Here is a 20,713-nt window from a genome sequence, read left to right as displayed (position 1 = left end):
AGTGACATTGAACTTTTGTAACATCAAAAATACCATTTATCATTTTCTACAGTTCAGTTGTGTTATTGTCTAAATGTATATCAGTATTAAATACTTACCATGTAAATAAGTTCTGCACAAATTCAACGTTTTAATGTGTGTTTTTAAAAATTAAATTGATGCCATTGCTTAAATAACAGTTTATTGATGTCACATAAAAGTAACATGTAACAACAAAAGAATTCATGAAATATATTGAAAATAAAACATCAGTTATTTTGTTCCAGCCAGCCTGAAGGATCTGTTTTTCTTTTTGCTGTTTTCACTGTTCATTTTTTCAAACACAGGTATCTTGGCATATATATGTAAAAAAAGAAATAGTCTGCCTTTTCTCTGATTGCATTGTGCACATCTGTATCCATGTATATTCTTTGCACTAGGTAGTCCTCTTGTGCCCACACAACAAAGTCACACCACTGCATCCCACTGATGAGCAGTTGTCCTTGCACTTGCCAGTAATATGCGTGGCTCTTTTTTAGTTTAGGGGTACCACATTCCATCTGCACATATTTGCAGTCAATAAAGTTTTGTACATTGGGACATTTGAATTCGACGAAGCCAAACTGGGGGTATTCATTGGGGTCAAAAACAACACCATCAGGAGATGCAGCAAGCCAGGGGGCAATGGGGTGAATGACCAGACCACAGGGTGAGTAGTTAACATTCATTAGCCTACTATACTCTGCTGCTATTGCAGGCTCCATCTCAGTTCCTCTCCTCATGTCTGCTGTCTGCCTTGTTCCCTTCAATATACGCTCTGCTAGTGACTCGGCCGAGCTCTGGCCTCTGATGTGACACACCTCCCGAAACCTAGAGGCAGTCACTCTGGGCCTGCGGAGCTGATGCCACTCAGACGAAGAGCTTTGCTCACGTGTAGCTTCCTCTATTTTGTGAGCCATTTCCAGAGTTACAGACAAGCTTTTCAGATGCAGAAGCTCTTCTTCTGAGCACACAAACACACAATCTGATGGCAAGATGTCATACCCCTCCAGAGGCAAGTGCGGTGTTGGTGGTGCATCGCGGTGTAGTGTGATGTACTGGGTTGTCAAAACCGGCTGCTGATATGACAGAACACTGCCCTCCTGCACCAGCCCAAAGGCACTTTCCACAAGGGGCTTGTCAGGTCTCATGTTCATTGTGGTCACAAGTGGCCTGTCCTCAATATTAAATTTTGCATATGCCTCCGTTATTCTGAACAAGCAGGGATCTGGTAACGGACCCACCATGCCTCTGTAGAAGCCACTCCTAAAGAAAACATCAATGACAATAATGTAAGGAAGTAGGTTGTTATACTGAACAACAACTAAACTAAAAACTAAAAGGTGTAAAACAGTGGTGCATAAGTTAGAGACTGGGATGTATATGTACATGACTGAGTTAGCCGTCTTCAGAAAGTGTAATGTTGTATGTAAATTAATACCTATTCTGACACATGTATGTATGAAAAAAATAGCAACATACATTTGTAACACATGAAACCAAATTTTACAAATGTAATTACCGTACTCCAGTCTGGGCCATCCTATTTGGTACTGGCTTAGTGAAGATCATGGAGTTGATGGGTCCTGGCCTCACACCCTAACAGAAGACACATTTACTATGGATGGTGTTGCTGTTCATATGTAAACATGGACTAATTCAAAAACTTTAACCTCATTTAAATTACCACTGTCCGTGGCTTGTGCCATTGCTGTTCAGATTCCGTGCAGCTATGCACAGGGGGGACAACCGGCACTCTGAGTTGTGAGTAGTGTGCTGTTTGGAAGAGCAGTGCCACTGTGTGATTGCACATAACAGCGCCTGCCACACAGGAGCACTGGCTATGTGTCAGTATCACCGGCGATGAATCCAGAAGCTTAATCTAAGAAGAAAGAACGAAAATTAAAAATGTAACATCTTCATGGAAGAGCTGAACAGGAACATAGTTCAGTGTTATGGTTACGTACCCTCCTGAATGCTTAGTGTTTCCTTCTCTCCCTATTAAAACAACTTAACCATGCTTGATTGTCACGGTCCGCTGTGACAGACCGTGCGGTGGTGTGTATGGTGGACCCAGGTGCGAACACAGGTGAGCAGGCGGGAGTGAACTTTAAACAAAAGCGAGCCTTTATTGTGGCTGATGACAAGGTATACAAATACAGGAGGGATAGCGTGGCTAAACGGAAACCTAAACTGGGAATAACTAAGGTAAAGCTATGACTAAGAATACAATAGACCAGGCATGGAAACATAGAGGGTGGAAACACAGAGGGTAGAAACACAGACGACGCGACGCAGACTACATGAAACACAGAGACTAAATACACATGAGGGATGATCAGGGGAAGTGGCCACACATGGGATCACAGCTGACACACATGAACCTAACGACAGGACAGGAGGGTGCAACTGAATACACTGACAATGAATACAGACTTACAAAGTAAAACAGGAAACATGGAAATTAGACATAACAAGAACTAAACACAACCACGCAGACAGGACTCATGACCCAGGGAAACTTAGTACAGGGGAGATGACATAACTGACAGCAAGAACTTGACAGTACAAGACACACAGACATAAACACACGAAGGGCAAGGGAGACTTAATGCAAGGGTAGTAAATACAAATGGCTGGACTACCTTAAAGAACCTAAACAAACAATAAACATCAAAATAGGCTAAACATAACACACTGGGTCACACGACCCAGGACCATGACACCACCCCCCCACCAAGGGCTGGCTCCAGACAGCCCTAACCCAAAAGAAACAGACCACCGAGCCCGGGCGGGCGGCGGGGGACCAGGACGGAGGGACCAGAACAAGAAAGAAAAAACAGCCAACAAAAGACACTGGAGCACGTGACAACAGTCCAAACATAGCTCAGGGGGTCGGCCCAGAGGGTGGCAACACACCAGCCCATAGTCGATGAGTTCAGGGGGCCGACCCGGGGGTTGGCAACCCAACAGGCCGTGCCATCTCCCATCAGGAGGCCGTCCATGCGGGAGGCAGTGGCGGTGCAGTTCAGGAGGCCGACCCGGAGCCCACGGGCACAAGAGTTCAAGGGTCACACGGTCGGGGGACCGACCAGGCGGGCGCCACAGGTGACAGAGCCGGTCAGGAGGCCAGCCGTGCGGAAGGCAACGGCGGCGGCGAAGGGGACGGCGAAGCAGCTCAGGGAGCCGACCGCGCGGAAGGCAGCGGTGGCTCTCCAGTGTCAGGCGCACTGGCCGAGGCCCGGTGGGCACAGGACCAGTCGAGGCAGGACCAGACGAGGCAGGACCAGGCGGTGGCATGCCAGCCACAGGCGACGGAGCCGGACCAGGCGGTGGCGTGGCAGCCACAGGCAACGGAGCCGGACCAGGCGACGGCGAAGCAGGCGCCGAGGCTGGGCCAGGCGAAGCAGGAGCCGAAGCCGGGCCAGGCGAAGCAGAAGCCGAAGCCGGACCAGGCGAAGCAGAAGCCGAAGCCGGACCAGGCGAAGCAGAAGCCGAAGCCGGACCAGGCGAAGCAGGCGCAGGGGCCGGACCAGGCGAAGCAGGCGCAGGGGCCGGACCAGGCGACGGCGGGGCCGGACCAGACGACGGCGGGGCCGGACCAGGTGAAGCACAGGCAGAAGCTGGACCAGGCGACGACGAGGCGGCCGCAGGTGGCGGCTGAACGGGCCCCTCGGACCCTCCAGCGGAGACGTGAGGCTGAACGGGCCCCTCGGACCCTCCAGCGGAGACAGGAGGCTGAACGGGCCCCTCGGACCCTCCAGCGGAGACAGGAGGCTGAACGGGCCCCTCGGACCCTCCAGCGGAGACAGGAGGCTGAACGGGCCCCTCGGACCCTCCAGCTGACATGGTGTGAGGCTGAACGGGCTCCTCGGGCCCTCCAGCTGACATGGTGTGAGGCTGAACGGGCTCCTCGGGCCCTCCAGCTGGAAGAGACGGCTGAAGCAGAAGGCCGTCTGAGGCGGAGAGAAAGCTCACGCCATTCCTAGAAGGCTGAGAAGCAGCCTGTACAGCTGACGTGGAAGGAAGCTGAACGGGCTCCTCGGGCTCTCCAGCTGGAAGAGACGGCTGAAGCAGAAGGCAGTCTGAGGCGGAGAGAAAGCTCACGCCATTCCTAGAAGGCTGAGAAGCAGCCTGTACAGCCGACGTGGAAGGGAGCTGAACGGGCCCCTCGGGCCCTCCAGCGGAGACAGGAGGCTGAACGGGCCCCTCGGACCCTCCAGCGGAGACAGGAGGCTGAACGGGCCCCTCGGACCCTCCAGCGGAGACAGGAGGCTGAACGGGCCCCTCGGACCCTCCAGCGGAGACAGGAGGCTGAACGGGCCCCTCGGACCCTCCAGCGGAGACAGGAGGCTGAACGGGCCCCTCGGACCCTCCAGCGGAGACAGGTGGCTGAGCGGGCCCCTCGGACCCTCCAGCGGAGACAGGAGGCTGAACGGGCCCCTCGGACCCTCCAGCGGAGACATGAGGCTGGACGCATTCACCTGACATCTTACAGTTAACAGTCCAGAAGTAAACAGGTGTCAGATGTCCTGAGGCACAGACCAGCTCATTCACTTCAAGACTCATGTAGGCTGACATAACAGGCTCCAAAACAGAAAGTCCTGCTTCTATATTCCTCCCTTCAGTCTCGAGCAATGACAGGGCTTGACGGCCCAGATAAGCCGGGTCAGCCACAGGGAAAACAAGGACTGCAACATTCCCCAGAAAAACACGACTTAAGCCTTCACGGATAAACTCCTGGGCAAACATGAAATGTTCAGGAATGAATCTGGGCGATGAGAACTGACTAGCATGATGGCGGTAAGGGTTATAGTGACTAGGAACCATGCGTGAGGTGGACTGTAACTCAAGGGTGTTATGTAGTGTGTATGGTGAAATGGGTATGGCTAATGCTGTGCTAGCATTCCTAGCTGAGACGGGTGATGTTACACAGTTCATGTTACCCTGATTTGACTCCATGTCGTCATCTTTAAGTTCCAACGTGAGTTCATGATCCGCGTTCTCAGTTTTCAGTTCATTGGGAATAGGAGCAGCATGCAAAACAGGATTACACATCATCTCACACTCAGTACTTTTACACTTTACGTCATGACCCTCCTTTAAATAATCCTTATGTGCTAAGGAAGCACAGGGGCCTACTTTAAGTAGCTCGTTGGTGAGCGGAGCGGGTTCGGGAAGGGAGGCATTAGCCACAGGTAACTCAGTCCTAGATGGAACCCCAGGCACATTAAATGACACAGAAGAAAACACTTCCACCCCACTCCCCACACAAGCAACATCACGGCCTGTGGAACTCTCTTTCAACCCAAGTGTAGTGTCAGGGGCCCCTACAAGATCACTAGGCCTGTCCAAGATCCTCTCTGAAACAAATGCACTTGGCTGTGACTTGGTTAGCAGAGCATTACCCAGCCTGAAGTTAGCACTGGCTAATTCCGAAACAGTGACTTTATTTTCGCAAACAGAAACACACGAAACAGGGGATTCCCCGGTCACCATAGAAATCCAAGTTCCGTCTGCGTCCACTTCAAGACGGAAGCGGCGTGGTGGTGTCATGGTCCTGGGTCGTGTGACCCAGTGTGTTATGTTTAGCCTATTTTGATGTTTATTGTTTGTTTAGGTTCTTTAAGGTAGTCCAGCCATTTGTATTTACTACCCTTGCATTAAGTCTCCCTTGCCCTTCGTGTGTTTATGTCTGTGTGTCTTGTACTGTCAAGTTCTTGCTGTCAGTTATGTCATCTCCCCTGTACTAAGTTTCCCTGGGTCATGAGTCCTGTCTGCGTGGTTGTGTTTAGTTCTTGTTATGTCTAATTTCCATGTTTCCTGTTTTACTTTGTAAGTCTGTATTCATTGTCAGTGTATTCAGTTGCACCCTCCTGTCCTGTCGTTAGGTTCATGTGTGTCAGCTGTGATCCCATGTGTGGCCACTTCCCCTGATCATCCCTCATGTGTATTTAGTCTCTGTGTTTCATGTAGTCTGCGTCGCGTCGTCTGTGTTTCTACCCTCTGTGTTTCCACCCTCTATGTTTCCATGCCTGGTCTATTGTATTCTTAGTCATAGCTTTACCTTAGTTATTCCCAGTTTAGGTTTCCGTTTAGCCACGCTATCCCTCCTGTATTTGTATACCTTGTCATCAGCCACAATAAAGGCTCGCTTTTGTTTAAAGTTCACTCCCGCCTGCTCACCTGTGTTCGCACCTGGGTCCACCATACACACCACTGTCACGGTCCGCTGTGACAGACCGTGCGGTGGTGTGTATGGTGTACACAGGAGCACTGGCTATGTGTCAGTATCACCGGCGATGAATCCAGAAGCTTAATCTAAGAAGAAAGAACGAAAATTAAAAATGTAACATCTTCATGGAAGAGCTGAACAGGAACATAGTTCAGTGTTATGGTTACGTACCCTCCTGAATGCTTAGTGTTTCCTTCTCTCCCTATTAAAACAACTTAACCATGCTTGATTGTCACGGTCCGCTGTGACAGACCGTGCGGTGGTGTGTATGGTGGACCCAGGTGCGAACACAGGTGAGCAGGCGGGAGTGAACTTTAAACAAAAGCGAGCCTTTATTGTGGCTGATGACAAGGTATACAAATACAGGAGGGATAGCGTGGCTAAACGGAAACCTAAACTGGGAATAACTAAGGTAAAGCTATGACTAAGAATACAATAGACCAGGCATGGAAACATAGAGGGTGGAAACACAGAGGGTAGAAACACAGACGACGCGACGCAGACTACATGAAACACAGAGACTAAATACACATGAGGGATGATCAGGGGAAGTGGCCACACATGGGATCACAGCTGACACACATGAACCTAACGACAGGACAGGAGGGTGCAACTGAATACACTGACAATGAATACAGACTTACAAAGTAAAACAGGAAACATGGAAATTAGACATAACAAGAACTAAACACAACCACGCAGACAGGACTCATGACCCAGGGAAACTTAGTACAGGGGAGATGACATAACTGACAGCAAGAACTTGACAGTACAAGACACACAGACATAAACACACGAAGGGCAAGGGAGACTTAATGCAAGGGTAGTAAATACAAATGGCTGGACTACCTTAAAGAACCTAAACAAACAATAAACATCAAAATAGGCTAAACATAACACACTGGGTCACACGACCCAGGACCATGACATTGATAACTGTAATAACTTAGATTGTGTATATTTGCAGTATTAACTTGTTGTCAAATGTTTCTGATCACCCAAACACACGTTGATTTAACTATCTGACTAGTCAAATTAGGAGTGATAAAGCAGGGAGACAAGGAAAACATTCAAGTTGATGGGCCTTTAGGAATGAACTTAACTAATGCTTAAATGAACTGAACCCCACAGAACGGGGATTAACAACTTTACACAGCTTCCTGCCTACACTTAGTCTGTGTGGTGCCTCACTCTTCCTCATCGACCTGTAGCACAGGGCTCTCACACCGACCTCCCCTGACAACCTGTCTTTATTGGACACTGAATAAAGATACAAGTACCATTAGCATTATTTCTGTATTACTCATTTCAGCATGTCTTAAACATATATATTTTACACTTAGCAAGAGTAGCATTAGGTAGTTAACTACCTCCATAGTTAGCCAACTACCTAACGCTAATATAACAGTGTCTAACAACAAAAGTGACATTAGTTAAGAAAACATGTAATGTAGAGAACTGACATCAAATGAAGGACATAGCGGAGTAACGTAGTGTTTGCATTTGACGTTAGCTAGCGTTTCTTTGTTGGTTAATTTACGTTTTCTTACCTTCGTAGTTGTGTATATATGATGCAGCATATAACTTAAATCCTTTATCTAATTTGCTGGCGGGGGTAGTCGTCACTCTGCAAATCCGATGAACATCGGTGATGTTCAATTTTGGGAGCTCTTGTAGGCATCGAGTGTAGAACGTCGCCATGGTTTAACCGCACCGGAAGCACTGGAGCAGGACTACATAGAACGCGGAAGTGTTAGTGCAAGTAGTCCATATTGCTCCGCTTAGTCTACAAGTCCATGACGGAGGAGCCACAGTGCAGGTTATGTGGGGCGATGGCACACAGGCTGGAAGAATGCAAGACTACTGTTAGCCAGGGAAGACAGAGATGGCGCCATGACCAGGTCCTGAGACTGAGCAGTACTGTGAGAAAGTAGCATCACACAACACCAACATCAGGTGGCTGGAGGACCCAACAGCAGACCAAAGAACCTCCCAGAAAAAGCCAACATAACAAACACAGACATCCAACAATGACTCCACAATGAAGAGCTGGATAGTACTGGACACCTACTGGCTAAAGAGGCAAACAGCCCTCCAAGAACACCTGGCAGCAGCTGCTGGCTAATCAACCACACACAGTGGTGCTGGACAAGGAGCAGAAGGCTGCAGTTGTGATAGATGTGGCAGTCCCAGCAGAGAGCATGTCAGGAAGGGGAGCAGGAGAAAAACTGGAGCCAACGTAGAAGGTCAAGAACGAAGTGGTCCCAGTAGGAATGAACGCGTTAGGAGCTGTAATCCCTAAAGTGGAAGAGCCAGGCACAACATTTCTCACATGACCGGGTCCACTGCCAGAGACCTCGAGGTCACCGAGATTCAAACTCGTCGACGTCGTTAGCTTAAATCCTACGTAGCCTCGTTCTTGAGGTACTGCATGCACAAACCTGGCTCTCCACCCCAACCATCCGACCAGCGGGGTGATGACAATCAGCCTTTTTACAGCCGAGAGGAAAAACACAACATGCAGAGATATGTCAGGTTTTCATGATCCAGCCATTCATCCTTCCTTCGGTGGGTACTTCTTAACTTCAGTTCCAGACTTTCTCTTTGATATTTGGTCACATTGGGGCCCGATGAATGTAAAAACAAAGAATTACCAGATTTGGTTTTTTACCTTATTTTTGTTTTTAAGAAAAATATCAGCCACATCTGATAAAATTTTGATAGAACAGCAGCAGTATAATGTCCTCGTAAGTGGATATCAGGCCCTTGTAGAGCAAAATTTAGTATTTTGGTCTAAACAACCCAAAATGTGATGTCCACATATGTGGACGCCCGGTCCTAGGAGGTTAACATGAGCATAACATTTTTCAGGCAAACGCCTCCATGTGTAATTAACATAGAGCCACAGTATTGTTACTGTTTTGTAATCAGCCATAGGCACTAGCACCGACTGTATTTTAAAGTGTTACTGTTACTAGTAAGCTAACATAAACGAACCAACCCAGTGACATCACATGCTGATGTCGGTAAACGTGTTATATAAACTTAAACTTTAAGCACTTACTTCTTAAATCGAGCTGCACAGACAGCGTTACCTTTGAGAGCAGGGCTCAGTGGTGTAAATTAGCCTTCATACATGTAGAGTTTCATGTCCACTTTAATGATAACAGCTAATTATCTCAAATCGTGAGCATGTTAAATTCCCACCAAGCAGGTTAACGATTATGGTAACTGTGTAACACTTCAGTTTTCTTTACATTGGAGTTTTGCTGAGTGCTGTGCATTGTTGTGAATGTCAGCTACATGTGTCGTAGTGAGGAAAGAGGTTGTGTGTCTGCCTGTGTGCAGGGGTGCTGCGTGTCAGCTGGAGGCGGTGAAACAACACTGTTCAATATCGATCCTGCTGCTAAGCAGCGTTTAATCCAACAGGAAATGTTAGTTTTAATTTGTAACAGTGTAGCAACCTTATGACAACCATACCACAGTCTCTACAGGGCACACAATAAGTGTTAGGCTACCACTGTGTACTTGGTGTTACGCTTGCATGACAACAGACTGTTGGACGCATCATTTTGCTTTCTTTGATTTCTACCAGTGAGTGTGATAAGTTTATGTCAGCTGGACCTAAAGTGATGTTAAAAACACTGTTTAAGCTTCACTCTGCCAGACTGAATACTTCCACCTGTGTAACATAACAGTTGGACTCACTATAGTCTCGTCACATCCTGACATCACCCCAGCCCTGTCCTCTGTGCATCGTGGAAAGTGACGATGGGAAAACATTCAGACACTTTGTGCTCACGTTAGTTTTCCTCTCCCAGATTCTCCCAACAAGCAGCTGAAGATCTATTAGGATAATTGTTGTTATCACAGTTAATATTCCAGATTTATCTGATTACATCTCAACACCCCACCACCCACCCCCCTTTGTCCTGTGCTGTTGTTGATTTGTTGAAAAGAAAAGTCATTAAAAAGTGAATTCAATTCTTCTACGGTGCTGCTGAGCACACGCATGTGTGCGAGGCGGCTGTTTGCTGGTTTGCTGAATGGCACTGAACACATGTGCCTGTACAGTTTAAATCATTTGCTCACGATTATGTTTAATTTCACGTGGCACTCATGATATAAATCTAATCACAAAAACAAACAAATCAAAGCGGTGCAGTTTATTGGTTACATCGCTTTGACTGCACGAAGTGTCACGTATGATGTTAGTGTCACTAACAAACAGCACAAACTAAACTTTGTAACTTGTGTGCACGGTCCAAGTCGGTTACCTTGTCGTTTGTGGGGTGTGGGAGCAAAGCTTGAACTGGAGCTGGAACCCGCTGGACTGGGCTGCTCAGACTGGGAGGAAGAAGAGAGACAGGCAGCGATTAATGATAAAAATATGACTCAAACTGCTGTTTGACTGAATGTGGCGGTTCTGCAAACACAGAAGCAAATGAATACTATTCGAGCCCCGGCTCCGACAGTCTCGGTCGTTGTGTCCTTGGGCCGTTGCCTACTGGTGGTGGTCAGAGGGCCCGGTGGCACCAGTGTCCAACACCATCGCCTCTGTCAGTGCCCCCCAGGGTGGCTGTGGCTACAATGTAGCTGCCATCACCAGTGTGTGAATGGGTGGATGACTGGATGTGTAAATTGCTTTGGGGTCCTTAGGGACTAGAAAAGCGCTATACAAATACAGGCCATTTACCATTTACTGTTATTATTATGTATGTGCTGAAAGAAGACCAAACCCAGCAGGAGTGGACCAACCTGGACTCACCACTGTTCCCACTTTGAACACGTTCGGCTTTCAAACCACCTCCAAGGGACAGGAATTAAGAGTTACAGTGAGGGGGACTCTCTTTATTAAAAATATGTTTATTTATCAAGGTTTGTATTTATTTTCAACAAATACAAACATAAAACAAACGAGGCTGCAGAGAGCACTGGATGTCTTTTTCCAACTAATGTCAGAACTATCTGTCCTGACATTAGTTGGAAAAAGAAAAGCTCCAACAGGAGCCTGGTTTCATAGTGCCATCCATCGTCTGTTGGGTCGGCAAAGCATCAAGAGAAAATTAGATTTTTGTGTAAATGTTCAAGGTTGAAGCAGTACCTTTTATAACAGCACACACAGTTCACATGAAACAGTGTGTGCTAACATTTCCATACAGTCCTTCCCTTCATGTCCATGTTTGTGTTTGACACGTCTGTAGTTTGGATTCATAAAAGCCAAAAATGAAAATCGTTCTTTTAAACCCTTTCTTGAAGCAGCATCTGCCCACAGGCAGCAGAGGCTCACACAGCCCAGAGTGAGGATGTTTGACTCTTTCAGATTGACTGAGATGTGGACTTAAACAATGACAGTGCACGTTTAAACGTGTTTCAATGTACATGCACAGATACATAAGGAAACCTTCACAGTGCAAAACATGGTGAGGAGAAACGTGAGAGAAAGAGCACACAGCTGCTCTGCTGGTTTACAGGCTTCTTCAAAGTGTCATAAATCTGACCGGCACTCCTGTTTACGGCTTTTGTTCTCCTTTACTCCAAGTAAGCAAACCCAATCACATCAAGAGACAATAAACCGACAGCACATCCAGGAAACTGTCTGACGGTCTAGTTTAGAAACCACGGGGAACAAAATGGGAAAAGTTGATGCCTGCAGCCGCTCTCACATCCACAGCTCGCAGCGCTCTGCCTCAGCTCTGCTCCTCACGCTCGAACCATCCGATTCATCTGCTCTGGATTTCCTCTGATTAGTTCCCAACAATGGGTTCAGCTACGGTTCCCCCGCTGCTCTGCACAGCGAGCAACCCGCTCGCTCCTCCACGCGTCCACTGTCACAGATCAATATCCCATCTGTGATCTGTTCAGCCTACAATAATGAATCCCGCTAACCTGCAAAGCTAATGACAACAGATGGCTGGCACTCATTTCAGTTTGAAAATAAGAGTGAGAGGATTGTCCACAGCAGCAGACGACATCACTCTCATGAAGAGCAAACAAATCTGGGATGTGATTAAAACAGCTGAATGTAGAAAAACACTGCACAGACTCAGGATAACATGAATACTGTCATTCAAAATAAAGATATTATTTTTATCATGTTTGAATTTTTAGACACTCTTCCATAATTAAATGTTCTTCTCTTCGTGCTGTGTGATGATGATGAGTGGACACTGAAGGAAATTTCCGTCCCGGGTTTCCTCCGTGGCGTGAGCGATAAGCAGAGTTTTGTCCTTTCCTTATAAGACTCCTAATTATTCAAAGTAACACTCAGGTATGCCGTTCAGCGGGTTAGTTACAGCGCCGGGAGTAGCTTGGGAGAACAAAATGACACAGAAACTGCTTCAGGTTGCTCTTCCAAAATCAACTCAAAGGTTTATTCATCAGACAACAGTTTATATAGAGGAAAAAAAGGTTCGTGTGTCAGCAGGTTCTCAGTTCAAACCGGTACAGACCAAATAAGGAAACGTCTTCCTGCCTTCTGAGCAAAGAAGTATCCTTTGTGTAGTTTATCAGTTCAGCTACAATTTATGATCATCCCAGCAAAATACACTCCTAGACATAGAATACAGAGTTCTTTCATTAGTGAATTCTGAAACAAACCACCTGGCCTTTAACGAGCCTTTTCTAGGAGATAAAGAAGGGAGGATGGGAGTAAGGAAGTGATCTCTGTGGTGTTTTCAACCTTGAGGTACCATCCTGTGATTCTTACACATTAATTCTTGGGTCACAGAGAAAGAGAAAAACAACTAGTAAATGGGCCTTATTGAGTAACAGTTTTCCTGTATAATATCACTATAAAACAATATCCTGTAAATGCTACCATGGTATCAAAATATCACAACAGTTCCCCCCTTTTATCATGAAATGATAACATAGTATAAAGACAGAATGTAATAACATAATATAAAGACAAATCATAAATGTGAAACAAATCATGCTTGGTCCTTCGAGCAAGCTTAATATCAAAAATTCTGAGAGCGTATACATGGTATCACACAACAGACAATAATCATTGAAAACATGCTGCAACGGTTACAAAGGCTACAATTAGTTCCTTCCATTTTCCAAACGTGTCCTGTAGCCACTTATCTAGCCACTGACCGTGGCCTGTATTGGCAATTAGTTCTATCTTCAATGCTTCAAGTCTATTCATAGCTTGTGTGAATGAACCGTTAGGGGCGGTGTTATTGGGAATGAAAGTACAGCAAACATCAACGGTTACTAGACCACAGGTACCGGTCCAATTAACAGGTAAAGCTAATCTAAGGGTATTATTGCACAACCAATAACCGTTAGGGATAGCTCTAGTTAGGCGCGTGACCATGTGTGATTTAACTAACTCCCCCCAGTCAGTATCATTTAATACACCCTCTGGGGGAACAATGATCGATTCTCCGCTCGAACTTGAACTGTGTGTGTGTTCCTCCAGATATGATAAAACTTCAGCCACAGAGACAGCTAGCCATGTCTCATTACAGCGTGCACCTGGGGAATCAGAGAAGAATGTATAGTTATCCTTTGTATAATCTATGTGGGTGTCTGGGCCAGTTAACTTTAGTCTGCGCAGACATATCATACTAGTATTAAAATGGAAAGGGATCTGTCCTAAGGGCAGTGAGGGCTTTAACCTATTCTTGGGGCGTTTCATTGGGGCGCAGGTCCCTGCGGTGTCATTAGATAACTTCAATAATTCGCCTAATGGGGTCTCAGGGTTAGTTGGTGTGTGTGTGTGTCTAAGTAAGCAGTCGAGAGGGCTCAGAGTCAACTGTAAAGTGTCTTTAAGGAGAGCATTATCTCCGCCGATTTTCTCTAGTCCCTCAGTGAGGGGGAAACCGGATATGGGGTATCCTACTATAACCTGTTCTGGATTACCCTTTGAACAGACATAACAGTTACTGTTTCCTAAATCACGAGCGGCTGTTCTGGCATTTTCATACCAGAAGTTGACTCCTGCTCTAGAGGGTGCATAAAATGGTTTATTAGTGGCGTCTATGTTGTCATTTACTGATTTTAGGGAGTGCATTAAGTAGGTGTCTTGCAAAATAGAGCATGAGGTATCGTCAGCAAAATATGATCTGCAGAAATGTGAACATGCTTGCAGTCTACAATACAAGATAGCAAAGAAAAATCCTAAAGTTAATGCGATAGATATGATAAATAACCTAAATATATAAGAAAATATATAGGAAAAACAGTTCTTCAGTCGTCTTCTGGCCTGGTCCCAGGTTCGAGAGACATTGAATAAGCGTCGTGTGATGACAATGGGCATTTCATTTTCTCCATTATCAGGATGGAATGAGTCTAGCTTTATCAGATTAGACATCCTGTGGTACTCTCGGCTTTCTGTTCCTGCTGGATGTTGAGTACCTTGTTCTTGTTCACGTGAAGGATCAAAGAGCTCTGAGCCTTGGCTCTTTCAGGTGTTGTGTGTTAATCAGTAATTGCGTGTGTGTATGTACATTGGATCCGGGCGCTGGCCCGCCGGAGATGTCGTCTGCTTGATCCGACGCCTGAGATGGTCCGATTGGGCTGGTCTTAACCCTGCTGGCATGAATCCACTGAGGTTGTCCGTCCGTAAGGATGCTGATTCTCGTCACTGCCAGTACAGCCTGGGGGCTGGAAAACGCGCGGCCTCCCAGAGTGTCCTTGGTTTTAGCGGCTTCACCAACACCGCATCTCCTGGTCTCCACTGGTGGAACTGTGGAGGGGAGAGGCTGAGAGAGACAAACTTTCTGATAGTTATTATTCAGTGTTTCTACCAGATTGTGAACATAGTCGGACAATGCAATATCTACATCACCTTCTAATAGCGGTGCCCCTCTGGAAGCTGACCATGGTGTTGGAAACGGTCTTATTTCAAATGGAGATAATTTGGTTACTGCAGATGGAGTCATTCTAATCTCACAGAGGACTTGAGGAAGTAATTTGATCCAGGTCATTAAAGTTTTAGCACACTTTTGAATTACTTCTGATGTGAATGAAGGTCCTCTATCACTGTTAATCTGGTGAGGTATTCCAAATCTGGGTATTATTTCATTGCTCAACTTTTGACAGACTACTTCTGCAGTTTCTTTTGAGGTTGGATAAGCTTCTACTCATTTACTAAATTGATCCTGGTAATAGTGGATCAACTTAGTAAGTACTTGATGCTTCCTTGCGCTGGCATGTGTGTAAAATCAATTTGTAATGTATGAAATGGGAAATCTGGTTGTGATAAATGCTGATGTTTCGCTTTTGGTCTCCCTATATTAGTTCGTGCACATGTTAGACAGGTTGCTAATATGCTTTTTACTGCATGTGATGTTTTCTCAATTACAAATCTTGATTTTATTGCCCCTATTACCCCTCTTTGTCCGACATGACTCACACAGTGAAAATGTCGGACAAGGACTGGCATCAGGGAATATGGGAGGGCAATCAAACCCTCAAGATTTTGTATAGGCCATCCTTGTCATCTAAGGTACAGTCATTATTCTCCCAATAGGTGTAATCACATGCAGAGGCCTGTTCTTGTATGAATTTTAAATCAACATTTGTTTCTAAATAGTCCGGGAGTTTAACAAGTGGCAGCTGTAGGGGCACAGATAATACTTCCTGTGGAGGTGGGAGCTGTGATGCAGCTGCAGCCTTGGCTGTCACGTCTGCTAAGGCATTACCTGTTGCTTCGTCTGTGTCAGCTGTACTGTGTCCTTTCATTTTCACAACTGCAACGGCCGATGGTAACTGTATAGCCTGCAAAAGTCTTTGCACAAGATCAGAATTAGCAATCGGTTTTCCATCAGCAGATCCAGATCCTCTTTGTCTCCACAATGTGCCAAAGTCATGTACAACGCCAAACGCATAGCGGCTGTCTGTGTAAATTGCCACATGCTTATCCAAATGTAGCTCACAGGCGCGTATTAAAGCCATGAGCTCTGCTTTTTGTGCTGAGTGAAATGGTAATGAGTGAGCCTCTAGTATTATGTCAGGCAATGTCACCACTGAATAGCCACAAAGAAATGACATCTAGGGCTGAGGCTTTTTCGGCAGAAATGGGACATTGCTTGACATATACTGGCTTGTTGCATTTCATGAGCTGTGCGTGATGAGGTGTAAAGTCAATATAAGGTAGGTTAGATCTATGTGTCGACATGGTTTAGTTATGTCGTAACCTATGTCTGAGTTATGTGACAAAACCACTGTTTGACCTTCACTTGTGTGAGCAGTTATCATGTTGTTGAACAGTGTGAGAGAAACAAAAGTGTGGCTTGTTGTATTTGTACACGGTTTTTTTTGGCACAGTGTGTGACATAGAGTACCGGACAAAAAGATGTTGAGTTCATTCTCTGCTGAGGCATCCAGCTGACACAGAGGCTGTTCCTTCTCCATCATGTCGGTACATAGGGCAGAGAAAACATAAGCTGTTATCAGTGTCAGCAAACATTTCACCCTTTGTGTTAAATGAAATACACAAATTCATTTTTGCTCTGGGTGTCTGCGGCTGCTGGAAAACTGAGCTAAATTTGCACCTCTAGCTTGTCCAACAGTGCATAAAGCGTTTTATGAATACTAGGATAGATTCATCAGGCTTCTGTTTACACATAGTTACTGCATTTAAGTCAATTTTGTCTCTGGACATTGTTAGCAGGAATTTCTTTAGATTCTTAAAGAAATCGGTGATTTTGTCATTATTTACCCACAAAAACTCTGCAGTTGTGGATGCTTTATCATGCTTTGGGTCTAATTCACCTATCTCTCTTATGAGTTGTGACTCGGTTACTCCAGGAATGCATTGACACAATATGTACCTGTAATCCGGACCACCCAAATGGTGATATCTGGTACTTCTCTGTAGTGCGGAGACAAAGGCTGTAGGATTTTTAAGAGGATCGGGAAGCTCTTTAATAGTTGCCACTAATTCTGAGATTTTAGGGGGCTGAATACAACACTGATCTCCTATTATCATAAAGGGGTAAGTGTCATTGACGTCACTAGATTTTGGTTCTGTTTGTTTATTACCGCGAGTGTTGGCGTAAGGACCTTTGTCATTCTGGCTTTGTTAAAGTTCGGGTAACAGGTATTTCTTTAGCTACCTCTAAACCTCTAGCTACGATATCGTGGCGTTTCATGTGGGTGTCTATTGTGGACACTGCCTGATGCAAAAGTTTTTCTTTATAGTCGTCTAAATTGTTTTTCATAAGTTCCTCACATTCTTCTTTCAAAAGTTTTTCTCTTTTTCTATGTTCTGCTAATTCTTCCTCGCGGCGTATATATTGATTTTCCTGATCTTGTTCAAAGAGACGGCTGAGATCCGTTGCATATGATTCAGGTTTTTTTGTCACTTTTTTGTGAGCTGGTTAGATCAGAATGCTGACGTTGTGTGCGTGCAGCTGCTACAGCGACTATTAATCCGGTCTCATCTTCGTAAGGGGGTGGGGCTGTAGGCTGAACGGCTGAGCATGCAAGACTAGCTTTTCCTGCGGTAGATTTATTTTCTATGCTAGAGCCTGCACTAGTTTTATTTGATGTTAAAGCATCTACACCTGGTTCCGGTCCCTTTTTCCATAGCGGTAACATTCGATGTATCACGTCGCGGCATTCTATCATATATTTTCTACAGGACTGTTTAAGCAGACTACTTTTCTTATCACAAATTATATTCAACATTTCTACTGACCTGTTTTCTGGCGATAATCGTTCGGGATAGGGCTCCGGAAATAAATTAGAATGCATTGAACTTACAGTTCTTAAGTTGTAAACAAAGTCAGTCACATAAGCACTTCCACATGTTCTGGATACGTAATCATGGAAGTCTTCACCGATTCGCGGACGTGGGTTACACGTAACCGGAAGTGGGAGTCGTACTGAGCCGTTATTTGTAGCTTTATATTTTATTTTATTTTATTTATTTTTTGGTTTTACAGGTACTTTCGATTTTTTTCTCGGACCTGTCTGTGGTCTTTGAATTATTCTGACCCATGTTCAGTGATTTCCAGAGGGGTTTACACGCTTTGAAGGATTTATGTTAGTATTTTGCTGTGGCACAGCTGAGGTTACTTTAAATTTATTGCTAGCAATTTTTGTTTGGGTGAGCAACTTCTCACTTAACGAGCAGCTTCTCGCAATACAACAGGCAACTTCCTGTGTCTTTCTGCTTTTAATTTACTTTATTCCGGGACTAAGGAAGTCGTCAGTGTATCTCTCTGGATCACTAAGTGAAACTTCGTCAGCATATCCCGTTTCTTTTATAGGTTGATCACTGAGAGAGGTATAATACGGTCTTATATAAATATAAAAGACGCATATTTACCTTCGTCAGGATCCCACTTCTGACACCAAATTGAAGGAAATTTCCGTCCCGGGTTTCCTCCGTGGCGTGAGCGATAAGCAGAGTTTTGTCCTTTCCTTATAAGACTCCTAATTATTCAAAGTAACACTCAGGTATGCCGTTCAGCGGGTTAGTTACAGCGCCGGGAGTAGCTTGGGAGAACAAAATGACACAGAAACTGCTTCAGGTTGCTCTTCCAAAATCAACTCAAAGGTTTATTCATCAGACAACAGTTTATATAGAGGAAAAAAAGGTTCGTGTGTCAGCAGGTTCTCAGTTCAAACCGGTACAGACCAAATAAGGAAACGTCTTCCTGCCTTCTGAGCAAAGAAGTATCCTTTGTGTAGTTTATCAGTTCAGCTACAATTTATGATCATCCCAGCAAAATACACTCCTAGACATAGAATACAGAGTTCTTTCATTAGTGAATTCTGAAACAAACCACCTGGCCTTTAACAAGCCTTTTCTAGGAGATAAAGAAGGGAAGATGGGAGTAAGGAAGTGATCTCTGTGGTGTTTTCAACCTTGAGGTACCATCCTGTGAGTCTTACACATTAATTCTTAGGTCACAGAGAAAGAGAAAAACAACTAGTAAATGGGCCTTATTGAGTAACAGTTTTCCTGTATAATATCACTATAAAACAATATCCTGTAAATGCTACCATGGTATCAAAATATCACAACAGACACTTAAATCAAATAGATGATAAACTTTCTTTTACTAAATTTATCTGTCACCAGAACGTCACCAGTGTGACATCGTCAGCAGCCTGAGACACCAGCATCTCTGTGGGGTCCTGACCATCCAGCACAAAGCGCCTCGACGATGCGGCGCCATGGAAATAAAACTGATTCGTTTTAAACAGACGTGTGCTGGTCGGAGGCCACACCCAGTTTCCCTTCCTTCATGTCATCACCTCGTCCGCGTTTCCTTCTCTGCCGTTTTTATCCGAGCACTCACTCCCAAACTCTGAGATCAAAGATGAAGCAATGGGAGTGCTGGGCTGTGTCGCCTCAGGCCCACCAAGGTTGCTAGCCTGGGCACAATCAAATGCCTGGAATTTGTCACCCCACATGCTTTTTACAACCAGTAGCAGCAGCAGCCCCCACCCCAAAAGCTGCTTTCATGACAAAAACACAGGTTTCGGTGCCACTCTGTGAGAACTCCTTTGACTAACCACGCGGCAGAGAACGATGCATGAAAGAGCTGCACTTCATACAATCACTGACAACAGAAATAAAAACTGCTGCAGAAAGAAATGCTGTGAAGCACAAACACGCAGCCATTTGATTCTTTCAAAGCTAAAAGAATTAAAGAGGAGCTGTGCTATTTACGCCCCTCGTTTCTCCTCAGGTGCTGTAAAACCATAAATCTTTCTTGTCTGTGATTTGGCTTTAAAACTTCTTTATGGGGAGGCTCTCTGCAAACCAGCGTGGGCATGGCAACAAGGTCAAATGTCAGCCTGTTCATGAAGCTGCAGCATTTTCCTAATTTGGCTCACGGGTTTGAAGAAGACGCAGACACTCTGTTAGATACTCGACATCATCATCAGCTGTTTGCTCCCAAACCAATCAATGAGCAGACGAACGCACCTAAACTTCCACCAGGTTTACTGTGCCCCCCCCCAAACCATCCCTGGTGGTTGTTTGAGTTTATACACATCAAGGAGAAGATGTGCCTTATACTTGTACCTATGTAGCAGAGCCAGGAGATGAGCTCATTCCCAGCTGTAACGACAGTAAAGCGTCACGTTTACTCACATCCGATCTGGCAGACTGGTCCTCCATATCAGAGTCATTAGCATCGACCAGGTTCTGGAATGGCGGCAGCGTGGACACGCTCCTGAGGTCTGCATCCTCGCTTTCTGCTCGTAGCTTACTGCTGTGCAGCTGCGATCTGTCTCTCAGTAGTTTCTTATCCAAACACGGACCGTCCAACTCTGAAATCTGCATTTCCGAGGAATTCACAAACCCCTTTTTGCGTCTTTTGGTCCCGTGATCGTCACCTTCGAGGCCGGACAAGCGCTTGTTTAACCTCGACGCATGAGTTATCCCCTCAGTCCTACGCTCCTTAGACAAAGACTTGGGCTGCTTGAAGCCCATCTTAGGATTGATCTCTCTAAGTGGCTGGTTCTCTTTGGGTTTCCTGGAAG

General features: G+C 45.5%; 2 protein-coding genes across 2 annotated transcripts; both read right to left on the bottom strand.

Annotated features, from left to right (window-relative positions):
* Window positions 1-162: 162 nt before the first annotated feature.
* Window positions 163-8,008, bottom strand: LOC146577537 (uncharacterized). The gene is made up of 5 exons (XM_085268437.1): window positions 7,804-8,008; window positions 7,422-7,513; window positions 1,706-1,900; window positions 1,541-1,617; window positions 163-1,284 (listed from the first exon to the last, which is right to left on the bottom strand). The coding sequence occupies exons 1-5, from the start codon at window positions 7,952-7,954 to the stop codon at window positions 309-311; spliced, it is 1,491 nt and encodes a 496-aa protein (XP_085124563.1). The 5' UTR covers window positions 7,955-8,008; the 3' UTR covers window positions 163-308.
* Window positions 8,009-10,426: 2,418 nt separating this feature from the next.
* LOC146577536 (protein AF-9-like) lies at window positions 10,427-20,713 on the bottom strand. The gene is made up of 3 exons (XM_085267670.1): window positions 20,322-20,713; window positions 10,531-10,600; window positions 10,427-10,440 (listed from the first exon to the last, which is right to left on the bottom strand). Exons 1-3 carry the CDS (start codon window positions 20,661-20,663, stop codon window positions 10,427-10,429), a joined length of 426 nt encoding a protein of 141 aa, XP_085123796.1. The 5' UTR covers window positions 20,664-20,713.

Source organism: Mchenga conophoros, linkage group LG3 (genome assembly GCF_057382185.1).
Source record: "Mchenga conophoros isolate Kocher_MC1m ecotype Shallow Benthic linkage group LG3, M_conophoros_male_GT1.1, whole genome shotgun sequence".
Lineage (NCBI taxonomy): Eukaryota > Metazoa > Chordata > Actinopteri > Cichliformes > Cichlidae > Mchenga > Mchenga conophoros.
The sequence above is the reverse complement of the archived record's forward strand: the minus strand, read 5'-3'. Positions and strand labels throughout refer to the sequence as shown.

What these genes read in the sequence shown, in the direction of transcription:
- LOC146577537 (XM_085268437.1), bottom strand. Translation starts at nt 7,954, where the DNA reads ATGGCGACGTTCTACACTCGATGCCTACAAGAGCTCCCAAAATTGAAC. An exon ending in AGGCACCACACAGACTAAGT is followed by an intron (nt 1,901 to 7,421) that starts GTAGGCAGGAAG and finishes CTTTCTTCTTAG; the next exon opens with ATTAAGCTTCTGGATTCATC. An exon ending in ATGGCCCAGACTGGAGTACG is followed by an intron (nt 1,285 to 1,540) that starts GTAATTACATTT and finishes TGTTTTCTTTAG; the next exon opens with GAGTGGCTTCTACAGAGGCA.
- LOC146577536 (XM_085267670.1), bottom strand. Translation starts at nt 20,663, where the DNA reads ATGGGCTTCAAGCAGCCCAAGTCTTTGTCTAAGGAGCGTAGGACTGAG. An exon ending in ACCAGTCTGCCAGATCGGAT is followed by an intron (nt 10,601 to 20,321) that starts GTGAGTAAACGT and finishes TCTTCCTCCCAG; the next exon opens with TCTGAGCAGCCCAGTCCAGC.